General features: G+C 36.9%; 1 protein-coding gene across 3 annotated transcripts; it reads right to left on the reverse strand.

Moving 5' to 3' along the window:
• Positions 1 to 1,009: 1,009 nt before the first annotated feature.
• Positions 1,010 to 20,030, reverse strand: LOC141793745 (complement decay-accelerating factor). Of its 3 annotated transcripts, XM_074674598.1 has the most exons (13): positions 19,806 to 20,030; positions 18,215 to 18,409; positions 17,991 to 18,090; positions 15,128 to 15,198; positions 14,785 to 14,967; positions 9,216 to 9,281; positions 9,001 to 9,105; positions 8,792 to 8,863; positions 5,225 to 5,263; positions 5,107 to 5,148; positions 4,560 to 4,611; positions 1,698 to 1,773; positions 1,010 to 1,484 (listed from the first exon to the last, which is right to left on the reverse strand). In XM_074674598.1, exons 1-12 carry the CDS (start codon positions 19,885 to 19,887, stop codon positions 1,716 to 1,718), a joined length of 1,065 nt encoding a protein of 354 aa, XP_074530699.1. In that variant the 5' UTR covers positions 19,888 to 20,030; the 3' UTR covers positions 1,010 to 1,484; positions 1,698 to 1,715. The 3 variants fall into 3 exon arrangements, with proteins under 3 accessions (XP_074530699.1, XP_074530707.1, XP_074530716.1); XM_074674606.1 differs by lacking the exon at positions 9,216 to 9,281; XM_074674615.1 differs by lacking the exons at positions 8,792 to 8,863; positions 9,001 to 9,105; positions 9,216 to 9,281.
• Positions 20,031 to 20,535: the final 505 nt, after the last annotated feature.

Here is a 20,535-nt window from a genome sequence, read left to right on the forward strand (position 1 = left end):
ATGGACGCTCAGCCCACAAGACTCCATTCCTCAAGAAAAGGCATGTTGAAGCTGGTTTAAAGTTTGCTAAACAGCATCTTGACAAGTCTGTAGAATACTGGGAGAATGTTGTCTGGTCAGATGAGACCAAAACTGAACTTTTGGGCTGTCATACTACAGACCATGTTTGGAGGAGAAATGGCACTGCACATCAGCCAAAAAACACTACACCAACAGTGAAGTTTGGAGGTGGAAGCATCATGGCATGGGGTTGTTTCTCATCTCATGGTGTTGGCAAACTTCATATAACTGACGGAGCAATGAATGGAGCCATGTATGGGGAAATTCTTGATCTGAATCTGCTGCCATCCACCAGGATGATGAAGATGAGACGTGGCTGGACCTTCCAGCAGGACAACGATCCAAAGCACACGACAAAGTTGACTCTCAAATGGTTTCAGAAAAAGAAAATCAATCTGTTAGAACGGCCTAGTCAATCACCTGACTTCAATCCAACTGAACATTTGTGGAAAGAGCTAAAGAAAAGGGTTCACCAGAGGGCACCAAAGAATATTCCAGATTTAGAGACAATCTGTGCAGAGGAATGGGCCAAAATCACACCTGAGCAGTGTGGGTGATTAGTTCAAACATACAAGAAGCTTCTGGAAGCTGTCATTGCAAACGCACTAAATTCCACATAATCATTATTCATGGACCTGAACGTTGTGATTTCTTTTCATGTGTGGATTATTTGAGTTAATACCAATGTCTGGTAGAGATTTTGTTTGAATTGTATCTTTGGAAATAAATGTGATGAGAAAAAAGTTGACGCGTTCAATACTTATTTTCCCCACTGTATTTCTCCATTATTGGCTCATAAACAGCTCATTGAGGGAGCTTCCTGTTGTAACTTCAAGGAAAAACAGTTTCCGTTATTTTTCCCTGCCTGCAAAAACAGCTGAAACACAATAGACAATAATGAAAAGAAAGTCAGGAGGCGAAGAATGCAGCTGATTATATCTTTATCAGATGCCATTACAGTCTCCGCACTGAATTGACCACATTGTTTGCTTCTCCTTTTTACAATTCTGTATTAACAAAATAGCTCAGTACTGAGAAAAATCTTTACGACTTTTATAAAACTCCACACTAAAAAGTTTAAATAGTTTTTGCAATACTTCATAATACAAGGAAAACACTGTTAATTCCAGTTTACATAATAAAACATATAAATAACTTACAAAATACAAACACTAAAGTGGCAAAATGTATGTACACTAGTGGCAATAAAAATAGAAATCATAGAAAAGTGCTTTGGATCATTTGGAAGTTGTTTTAAATTATGATACTGTAACTCAGCAGATTTGAGTATCTGCTGCTCTGAAGTGCAATAAGAGTGAGTTTCTGTCCCCGTCGACTCTGAGAGGCACCGCCACAATCTGTCCGCACGTCTGTCCCACTTCACAGATGCTCCTCATCAGATAGGCGCCGTTACGTTCACAGAGCTGGTGTCAACAAGAGATGAAGAGAGCAATGGTTCACAGCAATCCAAAGAAAGAAAAGGAAAGAAGAGAAAACAGACAGGCATGCTTTTTGAGTATTTCTAGCTCACACTTCAAATGATGGGTGTTTTTACTCAAGGAGGGCAAAGTAGGAAAAACTACGATGATGTTTAAAGGTATTTAAGCTGCAGTTAATACACAAAGGTTGACAGGTACCTCAGTGAAGCAGGCAATCTAAAGATTTTGGAACTGTAATAACTCCGGCTTCAGGTCCTCTCTGGTGTCATATGAGCTACAGTGCCATCAGACAAGAAATGTGTCAGTCATTTGAGCAGTTTTCTTAAAAAATAGTGACATTTTTATCATTTTAAACAAATCAAATTGAGAGAGTGATTTTATTTCATTAGAGTCTCAGAGATAAGAAACATTCTTACAGGACACCGCTACGATGACGACAAGACCAGAAACCAAAAGTAGACAGTGAGGGTGTAAGCTGCATGAAGTCATACCACAGCGTTTCAAAACTGGACTCTTGATACAGAGCAGATCAGGGATGGAACGGTTCATGAAAACCACAGCTCGGTTCTTATCACGGTTTAGTGGTCACACTGCAAAAACTGAAATCTTAAGATCAAGTTTTTTTTTGTCTTTTTTCAGTAGAAAATGTCAAGAAAAATGTCTTGTTTCAAGTTATTTAAAGACAAAAATGGGGTTTGAATTACTTAAAACAAGTGAAAAGAAATCTGACAATAGAACAAGAAGGAAGCTAATTTCTTCTTGTTCCATTGGCTGATTTTTTTACTCGTTACAAGCAATCCAGACCTCATTTTTCTGTAAATAACTTGAAACAAGAGATTTTTTGGACTGATTGTTTGAATGAGGGTCATATCAAGTTTATTAAGACAATTTTTACTAAAAATAAGACTTCAGTTTTTGTAGTGTGAAATCTAATTCCAAGCAACCCCACAATGCTTGCATCATACATTTCACGTTTACAATAAGTGCTACACTGCAAAAAACTGAAATCTTATTAAGTGTTTTTGTCTTATTTTGAGTAAAAAAAAAATCTCTTTTACACTTGATATTAGACACATTCAGCTGATCAGTCCAGAAAAGTAAGTTCAAGTAACTTTTCTCTTGTTCCACTGACAGATTTTCTTTACTTGTTACAAGCATCTTAGACCTCATTTTTGTCTGTAAATAACTTGAAACGAGACATTTTTTCTGGACTGACACGTTGAATATGACTTATATCAAGTCTTCAAAAACATTTTCTTCTCAAAATAAGACAAAAACACTCTATGTCAGTTTTTCGCAGTGCAGTTTTTGGTTTGGTTTGGTGGAAATTCTACACTGCAAAAAACTGAAATCTTATTAAGTGTTTTTGTCTTAACTTAAGTAAAAATTTTCTTATTACACTTGATATGAGCAGAATTCAACTGGTCAGTCCAGAAAAATGTCTTTTTTAAAGTTTTTTTTTCAGACAAAAATGAGGTCTGAATTGCTTGTAACAAGTTAAAAATTCTGCCAATGAAACAGGAGAAATTTGCTTAAAACTAGAATAATGTCTTAATACAAGAAACATTTCTCTTGTTCCATTGGCAGATTTTTTTTTTTACTTGTTACAGCAATTCAGACCTCATTTTGTCTTTGAATAACTCAACTCAACTCAACTTTATCACGCTAGGTTAAAAGCCAAAGAATAAAAATGGGTTTTAGGACTTTTTTTAAAAGCGGACAGTAAGGGGACTTGCCTAAAGTGGAGGGGGAGCTCGTTCCTCAATTTGGGTGCGACGACTCGGACAACTCAGTCCCCTCTGAGCTTACGCTTTAACTTAACTTAACTTAAAATAACATTTTTTTTCTGGACTGAAGCTCATACAAAGTCTAAAAAGACATTTTCTACTGAAAATAAGACAAAGTCACTTGATAAGATTTCAGTTTTTCTAGTGTTGTCACTTTTATCACCCCAGATTACTATATACCCCAAAAATCCACTATCGACAGATTATATTTAATCAGTTATCTCATGTAAAGTCATGACAAACATGAAAAAAATGAGGCAGTTTCCATTTCAAACATCATGAAAGCTGAGAGAATCATTGCTAGTTTCAACATGTCAACTCCTCAGTAAAGAAAGTCAGTATTGTCTGTCCCAGAAGTCACTGAAAGCCATTAAATGACGCTGCTGTCTAATCTGCAGAATAATACATTTGCATGTAATGTAATTGTCATGGACTCTGTTGAAAACAGGTAAAATACAACATCAAAAATATGTTAAGAGCTACAAATTAACTTTTTTTCTGTCTATTCTTGTTTGTTTATTTCTAAATATCAACCCTCCTTCTTTATCTGGGCTGGGGACTGGCAGAAGTGACCATAATGAGACACACACTTGGTGATTTCATCTGCTGCGAGTGAAAAAGACTGTCTGTGTTTGGATAGAGGAGGGGCTAACGATAGCACACAGTGACCATTGAGGAGATCAAAACGCGCTATAACCTCATATTCTCCAAACTTCAGAAAAGTCAGAGGAGTTGTCATCTTAAAAAAAACTTTCCAGAGGGATCAGAAAAGTAATTAAATGTAGTCTCTAAGTTGACAGAGTTTTAACGACGGCAGAAACTGAACAGCTCAGAAATTTTTATAAACCGTTCCATCCCTGGTGCAGACAAAAACTGATCCAAACGGCTGCATGACGCCTCACAGGAAACTGATCAGCCTGTTTTGAATGGACTCAAACCCAATCTGCATGTTTACTGAACTCATGGATCATATTCAGCCGACAGGAATTTCTCCCTCACGGGTTTTTCTTTGTCAGACAGATTTACTGAAGGATTTCCTGTTGACTTCCCTCATTCCCCCAGCACCAGTCAGGAAATATGGAAGTGTAGATTTCTTTACACTGTTCAAACAGCAGTGAAGAATCTGAACCAGCTGCAGAGTTAGCGACTATGAGGCTATGTTAGCTTTTCACCCACAGAGATGTGTGCTAACGATACGGCAAAACAAGCAAAATCAAGCAAAATCAAATACAAGTGGAGCATTCAAAAGTGAGAAATAAAATACCAAACTCACCCTTTCTTCTTCATTACAAACTTGTACACACCGAAAAGCAGTGAACCCGCCACTGTAAAGAAGAAAGGGATGCAACTTTTTACAGTGTTCTGTACACACTGCAAAAAACTGAAATCTTATCAAGTGTTTTTGTCTTATTTTAAGTAAAAAAATATCTTGTTATACTTTATTTGAGCCACATTCTCCTGGTTAGTCCAGAAAAGTGTCTTGTTTTAAGTTATTTAAAGACAAAAATTAGAAAAATTTGCCTGAAAATTTGCTTAAAAATTGAATAATGTTTTAATACAAGTAACTTTTCCCTTGTTTCATTGGCAGATTTTTTTTTTACTTGTTAAAAGTAACCCAGACCTCATTTTTGACCTCATTTTAGTCTTTAAATATCTTTAAATAAGACATTTTTCTGGACTGGTCAGGTGATTGTGGCTCATATTAAGTCCAAAAAGGTATTTTTTTACTGAAAACAAGACAAACCCACTCTATAAGATTTCAGTTTTTCCAGGAAAATTTAAGCTTAAACTTTGAAATAAAGAGAAATATTGTTCGTTACCTAATACAGCCAATATCCCACCGATTATAGCAGGTATTGATCCTAAAAATCAGAGTCAGAGTTAATGTCAGAACACAAATTATCACTCATGTCGACACGGTGAAGCTCGGAAACTCACCAATATCGTTGTTAGTTTCTAAAGTTGCATCGTGCTTATCTGTAAGTATAAAACAGACTCAGTGAAACTTGAAATCAGTTAAAACATCATCATCATCATTCACTGATTAAATTATGAACACAGTGGTCTTTGTTTGTGAAATCTTCTTCTCAGTGTCTCCTCGTCCAATCAGTGAGGAGGACATAAAACAAATAAAACTGATGGACACATTGACAGGACAAACTAAAGCCTGTGAGCCCAAATTAAAAACTAGACCTTTGCAGTCAGTACATGAAGAACAGTGTTATCAGCTCAGCAAAGACGTGAAAAGGCAAACTCAGAGCTGTTAATAACTGTGTTAAAGGAGTAGTTTGACATTTTTGGGATGTTCGCTCCTCTTGAGGATGGATTAATGAGGAGATGAAGGCCCTCTTCTCCTCTTCTGTGAGTCTGTGTGATGAATACAGGATAATAATCAGCAATGATTCAGGTGTGAGAGGGAGCTTCCTGGATTCTCTGCGCTGGTTACCAAGCAACAGCTCAGAGAAAAGAAACAGAAGACATAGTCTGGGTTTCTTTCACACAAAAGTGAGGAATCCTCGAAATGTCAAACACTCCTTAACTTCACTAATAAGCTAGTTTTAGTAGATGTTTTAGAAAGTGTAAAAAAATACAAAGATAAGATTCTGACTCAGTGATCCAACCAGGCCTGGGCTGATAAAACATTTTGCTGGATGATATATTGTCCCACAATTCTTGAACATAAACAGTATTATTCTGAGACTAAATTAACCACTAATATGAGAATAATACATCATAATAATGCAATAAACCCTTTCAAATATAATAACATTTTATTTCTTGTGAGTATTCTTTACTATTGTAATTGGAATATCAGTAACTTTTTATTATCCTTAAAAAAACATTTTAACAATCTTGATTTCCAACGTCCCAGGCCTGGATCCAGCTCTAATCTCCAGCCTCAGACCCGAACTCTCACAAACTTTATGACGTTGGGTGATCAGTCCCTGTGTGCGTGAGTGTGTGCATGGGCTTGGAGGCTTCATTACACTGCAAAAAACTGAAATCTTATCAAGTGTTTTTGTCTTATTTTCAGTAAAAATCTCTTTTTAGACTTGATATAAGCCACATTCACCTGAACAGTCCAGCAAAATGTCTTTCTTCAATTTATTTAAAGACAAAAAAGAGGTCTGAATTGCTTGTAACAGGTATAAAAAAAATCTGCCAATGAGACAAGAGAAAAGTTACTTGTATTAAAACATTATGCTAGTTTAAAGCAATTTTTTAAACACATTTTTGTCTTTAAATAAATTAAAACAAGACATTTTTCTGGACTGATCAGCTGAATTTGGCTAATATCAAGTATAAAAAGACACTTTTCACATAAAAAAAGACAAAAACACTTGATATGATTTCATATTTTTGCAGAGTAGGGGCATGTCCAGCCTACTTCAGCTCAGCCTCTGTTCCTGTTTTCTAAATTAACCAAAGTTAGGTTGAATTTCCAAAATAGAAAGTACCATTATTTGGCTTCATCACTCCTTCATAAAAACATAAAAGTGATTTGATAAATTGTCATTTACACTGCAAAAAACTGAAATCTTATCAAGTGTTTTTGTCTTATTTTCAGTAAAAATCTCTTTTTAGACTTGATATAAGCCACATTCACCTGACCAGTCCAGAAAAATGTCTTGTTTCAAGTTAATTTAAGAAAAAAAGAGGTCTGAATTACTGTAACAAATAAAGAAAAATCTGCCAATGGAACAAGAGAAAAGTTACTTGTATTAAGACATTATTCTAGTTTTGAGCAAATCTTCAAGCACATTTTTGTCTTTAAATAATTTAAAACAAGACATTTTTTTGGACTGGTTAGGTAAATTTGGCTCATATCAAGTATAAAAAGATAATTTTTTACATAAAATAAGACAAAAACACTTGATAAGATTTCATTTTTTTGCAGTGTAGGGGCATATCCAGCCTACCTCAGCTCAGCCTTGGTTCCTGTTTTCTAAATTAACCAAAGTTTGATTGAATTTCTGAACTGGCAAGCACCATAATTTGGCTTCATCACTCCTTTTCTCTTTAGAAAAAAAAAAGGTGACGTCAAAGTGCATATGCAGATTAACTGAAAATATTTACAGCTCAGCAAATATGAAAGAAGAATTCACAAAAGTGATATGATAAATTGTCATTTACACTTCAAAAACTGTAATCTCATCAAGTGTTTTTGTCTTATTTCTAGAAAAAATGTCTAATCACATTTGATATGAGCCATATCCAACTGGTCAGTCCAGAAAAATGTCTTGTTTCCGAGTTATCTTTAGACCAAAACAGGGTCTGTGTTGTTTGTAACAACTTAAAAAAACTGTCAATGAAAAAATTTCCCTTGAAACTAGAATAATGTCTTAAATCAAGGAACTTTTCCCTCGTTTCATTGGCAGATTCTTTTTTTTATTGTGACAGCAACTCAGACCTTAGTTTTGTCTTTAAATAACTTGAAATAACACATTTTTCTGGACTGGTCAGGTGAATGTGGCTCATGTTAAGTCTTAAAAGACTTTTCTACTAAAAATAAGACAAACTGTAGTATTTTTTTTTTTTAGTAGCTTCGGTTTCCTATTTTATCTTTAATCATATCTACCTTCATTATTTTACAGTCGTTGTCCTATTAATATTTTAGTTTTTACATTTTTTAAATTCTTTTATCACTTTTTAGCTCCACCCTGTGTTTCCTCTGAGGAGCCCTCTGCACCAGGAGTGGTGGTCAGCCATTTTGGTCCCTGGTGGAGGGTGGTGTCTACTACACCCCTCCTCTGGGTGAGTGTGTATGTAACTTTTGACTGTGGGTTTTAGGGTTGGGTGGGCTATGAGTGGCAAGTGTAATTGTTTTTAATTTTACTGTATGAAAAGTGCTTTATAAATAAAGTTTGATTTGGTTTGAAAGACACTTGATAAGATTTCAGTTTTTTCCAGTGTACAAGTAGATTTATTTGCTTCTGTGAGCACTGATTTATCTCCAAGCTCCATCAGTAAAGAAACATTTCTTTACATTCACTCAGTGGCTGGCAAGTTAGCTATGAATCATGGGTAAGTCCTATAGGAAAGTCTGCAGAAATGCTGAGTCATGGAAAGAGTATAATGAGGTGTTTAATGCCCACTCTCACACACTAACTGAAAACACACCACACAGTTTATGAGAGCGTGAGTGCAGAGATCAGGATCCAGCCAGCGAGCACGTTAAGAGTCTGTTTGTCCGTACCGATGATTTATTCTTCACAAGCCTGGTCCTGGAGTCAATACTGTTCATTCATGTCCTATTTTTAAATCCACTACTCCTCATCCCTCTCTCATTGAGGTCGAATGTTCCCCTGAAATAAATAAAGCTCCCAGCTGTTTAAAGTTTAAAGGTACATTTCAACGTGGAGTCCTGTTTGGAAAGCATCTGCTCGTGGGATGAAGAAGAGGGATATTTCCAGAAGCAGAAGTCTGTTATTAAATCTAAGCTTTATAATCATAAAACTTTAAAATCGGAAAGACGATTTGCTTTTCCATTTGGTCATGTGATACCTTGTAATGAAGTCGTCGGTGTGTCTATGGATGGAGTAGCTTCCTCCCCAGCTGTCATTAAGTCTCTGCCACCTTTAAATGAAATCATCATGGTGATACAGATTTCTTTCTCACATTGGAAGAGGAAAAAGTCTGTGAGGGGCATGCAGCATGCACAGAATCTAGAAATCTAACTTCACTTCATGCTGAAAGGCTTGTTTTTTCTGTACCTTGTGGTGCAGGAGGGAGAGTTGCTGCTGCTGCACTCGTAGGACTATTGATGCTGATTTTTGTGACTTTTGGTGCAGCGATTGTCGACAAGATAATCCCAACACCTATAAAGAAAATTTCCTTTAAGACACAGGATTCTTGGCAGGAGGGTATGAATAAAAAAGCCTTGTACATAATTTTAATCGATCATTCTACACGTAGAATGTCTTTATACCTTCTGAAGTAGTTGGAGGTTCTGTTGTTACCATTATTGTCGTTATGCTATCTTCTGTGGTGACACCTACACATAATAAAAACACGTCTGAAGTCTCTGAGATTTAAGATTATAATGTTTCATGCAGGAAGTGATTAATCTACAAACGACTCTTTGACATGCCGTTTTTTGTGCTTCAGGAAAAGGGATGAGTCTTGTTTCATTCAGCTAGTCCCAAGTTTTTACTCAGTGATAAATCAATGTCTTAAAAATATTCCTCCTGATTCAAAATGTTAAACTCTTAAAGGTGCAGTGTGTCGAAGATTGCTTTCTTTTCACTAAATCAGAAAAAAGTTTGTTTAATTTGCTTGACTGCAGGTCCTCTTATAGAGGCAGACTTATCAATCCGCCATGTTTGTTTAAGGGCAGCTTTTGGTGACAGAAAAAGGGGAATGTGATTTTTGTTACGAGCCCGGTCATCATTCCTGAAATCTACCTGGAATTGAGGAGGAAGAAGAAGAAGAAGAAAGAGAGCAATTACAAGAGAAGAAGACAAGAAGACATGTTTTGAAAGAGGAAGGAGTTCTGCCATAGTGATGAAACTTGTCATGCATTAATTTCAGCATCTTCTGACTCTTACTACATGGTTTATTTTCAGATTAAATGACGCTGTTGTAATGTTTTAGGACTTTGAAAAGTAGAACCAGAAATATATTGTGAATATGGATAAAATTTGGCTCCATGGTGTTATCAAGTATCTGCAGAAAAAGGGTTTACCCTCAAGGACATTCACGCCAACATGGCTGCTACATCAGGAGACGATGCTCGAGCTTTATCAACTGTGAAAAAGTGGGCAGCTGAATTAAAGGCGGGTAGGGAGAAACTTTAAGATGACTCTAGGTCCGAGCATCCTGCCACAGTAACCCAATAAAACATCAACCGTGTTGAAAAATAAACCATGCCTGAAGTGTCAGAAAATGTTGAATGTAATGCATGCCAATCATTTCTGTCTAATAAAAGAAAAAACAATGAAATGAAGCGGAACTGCAACAGGAAACGTAAAGAATAAATAAAAATAAGAGTGAACATTGGTGTAGCTCTCTAAGGTGAAAATGTGTTGACTGTTTCCTGTCAAACAGGTAAGGGTGCAACAAAGGATGGTATAAAATATGGACAAAGTCCCTGCGACGTCACACATTTGTTCCTGAAACAGTAAAATGAAGCTAATCCAGAGGCAGCCATATTGGATATGACATTAGCTTTGAGCTTCCTTTCAAACAGCTGTACGCCGTCCATCAGTCACGTGAGCTGAGCTGTGTCTCTGATTGGACAATGAGACGATTCTGAGTGGAGCTTTTAGCAGAGTTTCAGGAGCAGAACCACACTTCAACCTGACCTGTTTGCTCTGGCTTTGTACACTCCTCCCCCTTATTCCCTTTCTTCTTGGTTCCTACTGCTCTCCTTCCCCATAGGGTCCTAATAAAAGGGGTCCACTGTGCCCGGGAGCTACAGCAGACTCATTTTCAAAAGCTTCCCCACAACGCTTGCATCATACAACATTTAATTCCTCCTTCATGTTAACAGTAAAAACATTTTAAAGGCTACACTGGAAAAAAACTGAAATTCCACAAGTGTTTTTTTCTTATTTCAATTAAAAATTGTCTTTGGGAAAAAAAATCTGCCAATGGAACAAGAGAAATTTGGTAGAATGATGTATTAATACAAGTAAATTTTCTCTTGTTCCATTGGAAGATTTTTTTTACTTGTTAAAAGTAATTCAGACCTCAATTTGTTTTTAAATAACTTAAAACAAGACAATGTTTTGGACTGGTCAGGTGAATGTTTCTCATATTAAGTCTAATAAGACATTTTCTATTGAAAATAAGACAAAATCACTTGATCAGATTTCAGTTTTTTGCAATGAATGTTGATATATACTTCTTCCTTGTGAATATCTTTGAACCGCAGAGTTAGAAAAGAATTAACCTAGTAGTGTCTGCCAATAGCAAAATTAGCGTTTCAGACCCAAGCCGTATTTTGAACCAGTGTGTAGATAGACTTTTTAACGCAGTAAAAGTCATTTTTTGTTGTTTTTCTTTTTTTGCTGGGTGTTTATGTAACTTCCAGTCTTTCTGCAGCCAGCCTAAAGTGGATCCTCAATGAACAGTAACTTTTAGCACTTCTGCATAGGCTTCATTTCCAAACCAGATGTTGCCCTTTGGGTACAAATACAGTTGTAATTAGAAGTGCATCGATCACAATTTTCAGGCCGATCACCAATCTTTAAAAAGCCTGACATGCCGATACTGATTTGGGCCAATACGATTTTTATTTTTTATTTTTCATAACTGACAGCATATACCTTCAACGTTCCACTCTTATTTTATTGAAAATCATTGAACAATACCTGTGAAACAATAAAATCTTTATGTTTTAACTTCAACAACCAATAAAGTGTCCTGAGTTTTAGGTCTCAGAGCAAAAAAGCAACAATGGCTGGCTGTCAGACCTTCCTGGAGGTTTATAAGATCAGTTTCATATGTAAGGATGGGCTGATCACTGATCATCTAAAGTTCGGCACGATCAACCGGCCGATCAATCGATCGATTGGTGCATGCCTAACTGTAACGCCTTTTGTAACAATGTTTGTTAAGTTAAAATTGCACTTTTTATTGAAAGAACTGCTCACAAAGCGAATGGCTTTTAACGTTAAGCAACATACGTCCTGATCCTGATCCTGTTTGGTCTTCACAGGCCCTCTTCGCTCATTCTAAAATCTAAACACGCCATGTCAGTAAAATACCAATTTCTCCATACTGCACCTTTAAGAGGAGGATTAGTGAAAGTTAGTGCACAAACACATGCGCAATGACCAAATGGTTTGAAGTTGGAGTGGAGAGGAGTTTGTAAGAGAGGTTTAAGTGATTTAGTTCAAACATGCCAGCTGTGTGCATCACTGAGTTTCCTTAGCAACGCCATGGTGACGACTACAGTATCTGTGCGCTGTAGTTATTGTACCATTTTCAAACTGTGGCCCTTTTCCTCAGGGTGGGGTTCTCAAGTGCTGTTATAATGTCACTCTGTTGTTTATAAGGTTGTAAATCTTACAAATGAAGGGAGTCATACACATTGTATTAATCGAACTGCTTCTTAACAGCAGCTGAAACAGCAAACAGGCTGTCAGCACTTCAGCTCCCTGCTCTGAGCATTAACCAGAGGTAAGTGGTCACTGTTAGCAGAAAATCATTACACAGTATGTTAGAGACTTGCTACTGATCATGCAGAGTAGGAATGTTAACACAGGACTACGCCTGTGTCTTTAAACACATTAACTTCACATCATTCACACATTACATGCCAACATTTCAAAGCACAACATGTTTCACTGATGTGTCTGTTTTGAATTCATTTCACTACAGCGTGAAAATCTCAACACAACATTTTCATATCTGAGCGGCGGTATGACCTTGACGCTGTGCAGATTTCTGGCACTGACTCATCCAAAGGCATACAGGCGGGTCACGCCTGGGTGTAACCTGACCTGAAGCTGAAAGTTGAGGCCAACACTCAGGTGTAACTTTGACGTGAAAGACGAGGCAGATGTGAAGAAGACCTCTGTGGTGTCTTGTTTACAGGATAGTTAATGAAAGAGCGAATGAGGGTAATCCATGATCGCACACTGCTCAGACAGCGAGCTGGCTTTAAAATTTTGTTTGCCAAGCATGTTTGAATTCATTAAAGAGCTCTCCCTTTATCTGCAAGTTGTTGGACAGAAACTCAGCGCTGCCCCGCCCGGCAGGTGCTGAGCGCCCGAAGGTTATATGCAAATGAGGCTCTGAATCATTGGATCCACCATAATCAATAGATAATCATTCTTTTCATTCAAATCTGTATGATGTGGTGTGTTAGTTGAGTAATGATGCCTTCCATTTGTACACCAAAGTCGTGATTCACAATTTCCTGGTGGGAAATTTTAACTGGAACGCCCCATAAGGTTGAATTTTCCTACTGGGAAATCAGTCAATCCACACCACCCCTGAGTTTACAATCAAAGATGGCTTCCCAAGGTGTAAACAGTAAAAGCTTCTGTTATATTCTGTTTATTTTAGCATTTGTGACAAGAGCTTGTCGCACTAAATCAGCTGTATACATAGTATAACGCAAATATTGTTGTTATGGCAAGTTTTTATGACTAAGCAACAGGAACGCTTTAACTCGGAGATGGGGTCATCCCCACTCCCCACTTTCCAGTACTGTGTAATCAAAACGCGCCATACATACCCAGCTACAGGGTTTAACATTAAACAGTAATACTTTTCCTGCATGTCACTTCCACCTGTCTCCAAATAAAATCCCAAAACAGCCAAAAAGAAACAACATAAGGATATACATGGCTTCTGGTATATGTCTAGATCAGGGGTCTGCAGCCTTTACTTTTATAGGAGCCATTTTATCTCAGCTCACCTGGATTAATGTCATTTTGGAGCCGCAAAATCTACTTTATCTTCACAATAAAGTGTACAAAATTCTAAACATAATTAAAATCTAGTACATAACTACTTAAATGAGTAGCCTTTTGAATTCATGAAACTGTCAATGTGATTTCTTTTTTTTTATTTAAATACATTTTCAAAAAAATATTTTAAAATTTAGAAATTAAAAATGTGCATTTTTAATGAAACCGAAAAAAATGCAAAAATTAAAAAAATGACATTTGATTTTTTTTATTGAATAAAATTGAATAGATTGAAAAAAAATTGAAAACAAAAATCAATAAAATTTAAAATAAAAAAATAATTACAAAAAAATGTAAAGAATTCCTGCATACATTGAATTACATATACTGCTCAAATCACTTAAGTCATAATTTTTTTGTTGTTTGCTAATGTTTTGCTACATACTAGGCAGGTATATTAAGCCAGAACATTGGTAGTTTAATGAAACATACAGAATTAAAATCTGCATTTTCTTCATGTAGATTTAGTTTTCTTGTCAGGGAGGAAAAACTAAGTGTTAACCACAAGTGCAGGGAGAGTTGATGGGCTGCTGTTGAAGTTGTAGGATGTAAAATAGAGCATTGATTGATAAAGCATGATTTAATTTAGCGCCAATGTCTTTCATCAGTACCCTCTGTAAAAAAAAATGTACCGGTATATATATATTTTTTAAATAACAATATATGTACATATATATATATATATATATAATTTTTTTTTTTCTATGACCGCTTTGTGAAAATTTACAATATTTTCATCTGAACTGTTGTCAGTGTTTGGCTTATGATGGCGTCATCACTTTATCTTTCTGTAGAACTCACTGTGGCGAGATGTTAGCATCTTTGGCTTTCACAGCAACTCTTTGAAACTGTGGCTCCTAACAGACCGGCTCTTAAAAAACTAGTAAAATAGAAACCCCCATGGTGGTGTCTCTGAAGTCAGATTATCACGCTGCAGTGAAATGAATGGAAAAAGTGGCTGCATACAGGAATCTGTTCAACTGATATAAAATTGATATACATACGTTCATCTCTGTCCTCTTCAGCCTGTCCCTCATAAATGAAACATCAAACACTCAGATTACGAGCGCTTACCTTGGCACACGGGAGGCTCAGAGTCATATCCGCCAGTTTCAGTGCACGTGATGCTGTCTGTCCCAATCAGACTGAATCCAGCGTCACATGAAAACTGGATCGTCTCGCTGTATTTTGGTCTTTCTTCAGAATCCCAGGAGTGTTTGCCATTGGTCACTCCAGCAGGTATCTTACAGGTAACAACTGAAAGTCATATTAACGGATGTAAACAAACAGAATAAGGATCTGTGTTAGTATGGTGAATATTTAACCTGTGATGACAGAAATCACAAAAGCACAGCAGATAAAAAACAATCCGAGTTGCAGATGATACATTCTGAAAACAAACTCTGAGTAGATTTACCTTCACATTTGGCTTTCCCACTCCACCCTGTGGCGTAGCACTGTTTGAATCCTGATCCGTTGAGCCGGTAACTGTGACAAAAGAAGCATGACACAAGCGGAACCGTTTATTTGATGAGAAATCACTACGATAGAGCTGTGTTTGTTCTGCAATGGGGCGATAAATGAAACCTAAATTCTTACACGGTTTAGTCATGAACTCTGTATCAACAAGCCTCGCAGTCTGTGTAAGAGGATCCAGGTTCTAATCAGTGAAACTATGATGTAAGTCTCTCTGTCCAGACTTCTTTGTTTTCTTCAGAGACTCTTTTTCATCATCTATAAACACCTGGATATGAATACTCTAGTTGTAATTACCTGGTGACAAGTGTTTGTAACGGGGTAAACAGAGTAATTAAGCTGTTATTTAAGGAACAAGATGTGTTTATGTCAGAGGAGGGGCTCCATGTCAACAACCGCCTCTCTAAAATCAGACTGCATCACAAAAAGCGGGTGATAACTTAATAACACTCTGGATATTAGAAAGAGAAGTGTTCTTATTCTCATTCACAGAACATTTGAGTTTGTGTACGTTTGAGTCTGTGGGGGGAAATTTACATATGAAGAGCAGGAGTGGGCAGATAAATGTAAAGTCATTCCGCCTACAAAAGAGGTTATCTGACCACAATCTGTCCGTTTCTATACGTGTATTTGTCTTCGTTCTGGTAGCGCCAACAATTAAATCAAGATCTGAAAGTCTGAAGCAAAAAGTCTCACCCAAATTTACATTTTAGACATGTTTTTCTTTTAAAAGGACAGATCTGACAGCACTTACCTTTCTCCTTTTTACAAGTCTGCACCATGGTGTTATCACAGCAAACCTGAGACATTTAAGTTGTGAGTAAATCACAAGAAAACTCTTGTTTTCCAGGCTGAAAACCACTGATGTAATGGCCAAAATACACCAGTCAGTGTGTTGACTCCAAGCAGCAACCTCCAGTCTAAAACTGTGAGACAGTGCTGAAGTGCTAAAATCTGCTGTTTTTGAGAGTCCGCTTCAGGCTAGTCCCAAAAGTACCAGCAGTCACAAACACACAGCAGAAATGAAAATATTTACAGCCTGGAACAGAAAGATTTCTTCTGTCTGGAATCATGGGATCCTGAGTTTGCCCAATCAGAGGCACAGCTCAGCTCACGTGACTGATGGGCAGCCCATAGCTGTTGGTACCAAATTATGTACTTCTACAGGAACTGACCAAATTCTGTCAAAAGTACTGGGTACCGATTCACAAAAAATCAAAAGGTACCATGTTTAAGTACATGAATACAGCCTTGTGACTGTGAGGGAGTGGAAAAATAGGTGATTTTTCATGATGGACATGAACACAGCATTATAAGGTTATATATTGAAGAGTAAATATGTTAAACCAAAAAAAATTACATTTTATCATTGAACAAATTGATATTTATTATTACATAAACACAAAAAAGTACCGAAAAAATGGTACCATTGAGTTCCGGTACCAATTGCCAGGTACCGGAACTCAATGGTCCCATATCGTTTCAAATGTGAAAGGTACCCATCCCTAGTTAGTGCAGAGACTCAAAGCCCACCCCATTTCCAATATGGCTGCCCCAGCTCCAGAATCTGTTTCAGAAACAGGCAGATGGCGTCAAGGAGAATTACGTCCATTTATTATACAATCAACGCATTAAGTCACAGCGGCTCGAAAACAACAACGTATCGAGTTGAACAGAGCAGACTGAGCACAACAGCAAGTCAAAACCCCATAAAAACATCAGTTGACTCCCAAAATTAAACAAACCGTGTTGTAGGGATGGGTACCTTTCACATTTTAAATGATAAAGTACCAATGTCTGGTACCTGGCAATCGATATTGGTACTCAAAGGCACCAATTTTTGGTACTTTTGTGTGTTCATGTGGTAATATATGTTTCCCCCACCCACCTGGTGCCTCATTATACAACAGCACCTGTCCCTGGAACTCAAGCAAATCTTATTTTCCATATAGTAATTAAAAAAATAACAAAAAAAGTAATTTACAGTTACCTCTCCCATAAATCAGATCTAAACCTTGTTTTTTTTTTTTTTTTGGTAACAGCCTTAAGTGCCTCATGTTATTTGTCTAATTTACATGACAGGATGTCATATGTACACCTTGGGGTTCACATTTCTCCTTGTGCTCTTTGGCGCATAGTGAAGTTCTGCCCCAACACGTTCACAGATAAATAAATGTGTGGGCATATTTACACACACGGACAAGTGCATTCTGTATAGCGGAAAGAGAGAGCTGGGAAAACCACCACAAGAAACATCTCCAAGTGCCTTCTCAGCGTTTTCTATTTAACATATTTGTTTCTTAATGGGTAAACTTGCAATGTTGTGTTAATGTCCAGCATGGAAAACCGCCTACTCTTCCACTCCCTCACAGTCACAAGGATGCGTTTAGGTACCTCAACATGGTACCTTTCGATTTTACATGAATCGGTACCTAATTCGGTGCCCATCCCTTCTGTGTCGGTACCAGATCATATTCAGCATTACTACTACAATAAACCAACAATGCAAGAGGAGCCCAGTCGGGACTCAACAGACTTGAGGTTGGGATGGGTGTCTCCTCAATCTCAGAACATTGAACCGGTGAGAGCTGATGGATTAGAGAGCCCGGGGTCAAAACATAACGAGTCTGAACAGATGGATCTGGTGTGTTTACTGCGAATGCCACAAAGACACAAATCTCCCAGTTTACAGTGAAACTGAGACCCACCAAAGAAGGTTAATGGGTGTCAAATTAAAAATATATGACTTACAAAGTGACAACTTCCAGATGAGGAATATTTCAACTTTTTTTTTTCATACTCACCCTTTATCACAAAGCACTTTTACTAGAGCTCCAAACAGGGTTCCTCCACTTGTATCAAAGCTCATGTTTTCTTTAGGTGGTGGGGGACCACAGTCTTTCTCTGTACAAAGAAAAAAATCTCAGCACTTTGCCTCATCATCCCCAAAAGTGAAATACAAAATATACCTGTGGTTGTTGTCATCAGCATCAGATTGATGGATTAAAGAACGGCAGCAGGAACTCACTTTTGCAGGTGAGATCTGGCTCACTCCACTTCCCATCGATGCAGGTTATAACTCCAGAGCCACTGTCGGTCTCAAATCCATTACCACACTCTAATGTGACTTCAGAACCCTCCGGAAAATCATTCATCAAAAGGGCTGCAGTGGTTAAGACGATGTTGTCCCGTCCTTCAGGTCTCGGACACTCAGCTGCAAAGACTTGAGAAAAGACACAAAGAGGCAAAATAAACAATTACATCTTTTTTGTTTCAGACTCAGACCGAGGGAAAGAAATACTCCCCAGAGCCTGACTCCTTCGTGAATGTCTAACTTGTTTGAAAAGTTTGTTTTACAAGAGACAAGGATGATATTAGGCTTTTCAGAGCTAAAAAGTCACTACAAAGTATACTTAATCTGCTTTATTTGCAGTTTATAGAAACTGCTGTCAAAAGAGACTAGATTTTCGTCAAATTAAGGGGTTAAACAAGTTTGCATTGTTATCTTCTAAGTGGTATTTTACATAATATTGATTCAGCTTTGTTTATAAACCGCAACAACACGATCAGTTACCGGTTAGCCCTTGCAGAGGTTGGCTCATGACAAGTAAGCCTATTAAAAAACAGGCTTACATCACCAAAGGTAAGTCCACTGTTTACTGGCAAGTTTCAACCGTCTTATCTCTGATGACATCCCAGAAATGTTTCCAGAAATATTTCCAAATATCCCGCACAAGGTACGACATGGATTTCATCTCAGAGGGGGAAAACTTCCAGGAACAGCCCAGGGGACAAAAAATAATTGTACTTAATACTGTTTTTTAATGTATATACTACAGTACAGGCTTTATATGAGCCAAACTGTGTTTTTTTTGTTTTTGTTTTTGGATAAAAAAATGAGGCATATTCCAACTTAATTCAAAATTGGGCAGTTTATCACTCAACAACTAGGTACTATGGCTTTAATTTTTAAAGTCAAATATAAAAAAGAAAAATATACAACTGTAAGTCAGTATTTAAATAAAACTTAACATTACAGTGGTGGTATTTCTTTCTTTTTTTTCTTTTCTCAATCTATTTTTGGGATACTGTTTTGATATAATCTTAACTATGTCTCATTCCTCTTAGTGTGACTTTAATTTGAACGATTTACAGGTTTCAAACACACCCACACACATGCTTTTATAAACTTTTATGCACTCGAGGTCTTTTAATATTATTTTGTCAACCAAGCAAAGAAAAAGAAACATCATAAAAGTACTTATTCCTATAACAAAAGTCACATTCTTATTCTTAATAGTGGACACTGGCTGTGCTTTTATGAAGTTGGCTTAATTAGAAATTTGTCGTTACACAACTTATGAACTCATAAAATTGTTCCTATACATCATTTTTGAGTATTATGTAAGCTTTAAGACTTTAAACATTTATTTTATAGAAGTTTCTATTTTTATTTTTTAGTCTTTTACGTCAAAATTAATTAAAAGCGACTCCAGCTAACATAATATGATGTTTTATTTGTTGCTAGTCATGCTCGTGCCGTCACGTGACACATTACGTTGACAAATATTATCTAATTATCCAGTCCGCTCCACCGATGATGCTACATTTCGTCTCACCTGCTGCCTCCACGATGAGGAGGTAGAAAAGTAGCAGAGTTCTGACTCCTCGTATTCCACAAGTGTTCCGAAAAACGTCCATGTTGGTTCTCAGGAGGAGATTAGGATGCAGATTCTGATTTAGATCCGGACTCTTTTAATCCACTTGACCTGAGAGGTGGTGACAACACGAGACGGACTCCTTCGCCGGCCGGTAAACACTGATCCGCCCCTCAACTCAACACACAACTACAATCCGGATCGTCAACGTAACTTTGAAAGCAGCTTTACCGACAGGAAGTATGGTAACTCCTTTCACAATAAAAGTCGTGTTGAGTTTTTTTTTTTTTTTTTTTTTTTTTTTTTTTTGTTTAGCATTTGCCAATTTTAATCAAGGATAAAAAAAAAAAAAAAATTAAGTCTTCATGATATGGGCATTAAATTGTTCTTAGTGTGAATTTCATTGTCAAGAAATTCAGGGATGGAATAAGACTTTAGATGTAAATTAGCTTTCCACTTTATTTTATTTTATTTATTCATTTAAAATAATAAGGCTCAAGTTCCCAAGATTTCTTTTTTTTTTTTTTTTTTTCTAACTTTGGAAAATGAAAACAAAGAGTTGTCTTGTAAAAATTGGGATTGACAACTTCTGCTGCTGTTGAAATAAAATATCACACTCCCTCACTCACTTAACAGCTCAGTCTAAATATGTGCACTTTTTTGATTTAATTTATTTCTGTCGTTAGTAACT

This window comes from Halichoeres trimaculatus, unplaced genomic scaffold, assembly GCF_033239565.1.
Source record: "Halichoeres trimaculatus isolate MK-OKI-2021-1 unplaced genomic scaffold, fHalTri1.1 fHalTri1_scaffold_1, whole genome shotgun sequence".
In the NCBI taxonomy this organism is placed as follows: domain Eukaryota; kingdom Metazoa; phylum Chordata; class Actinopteri; order Labriformes; family Labridae; genus Halichoeres; species Halichoeres trimaculatus.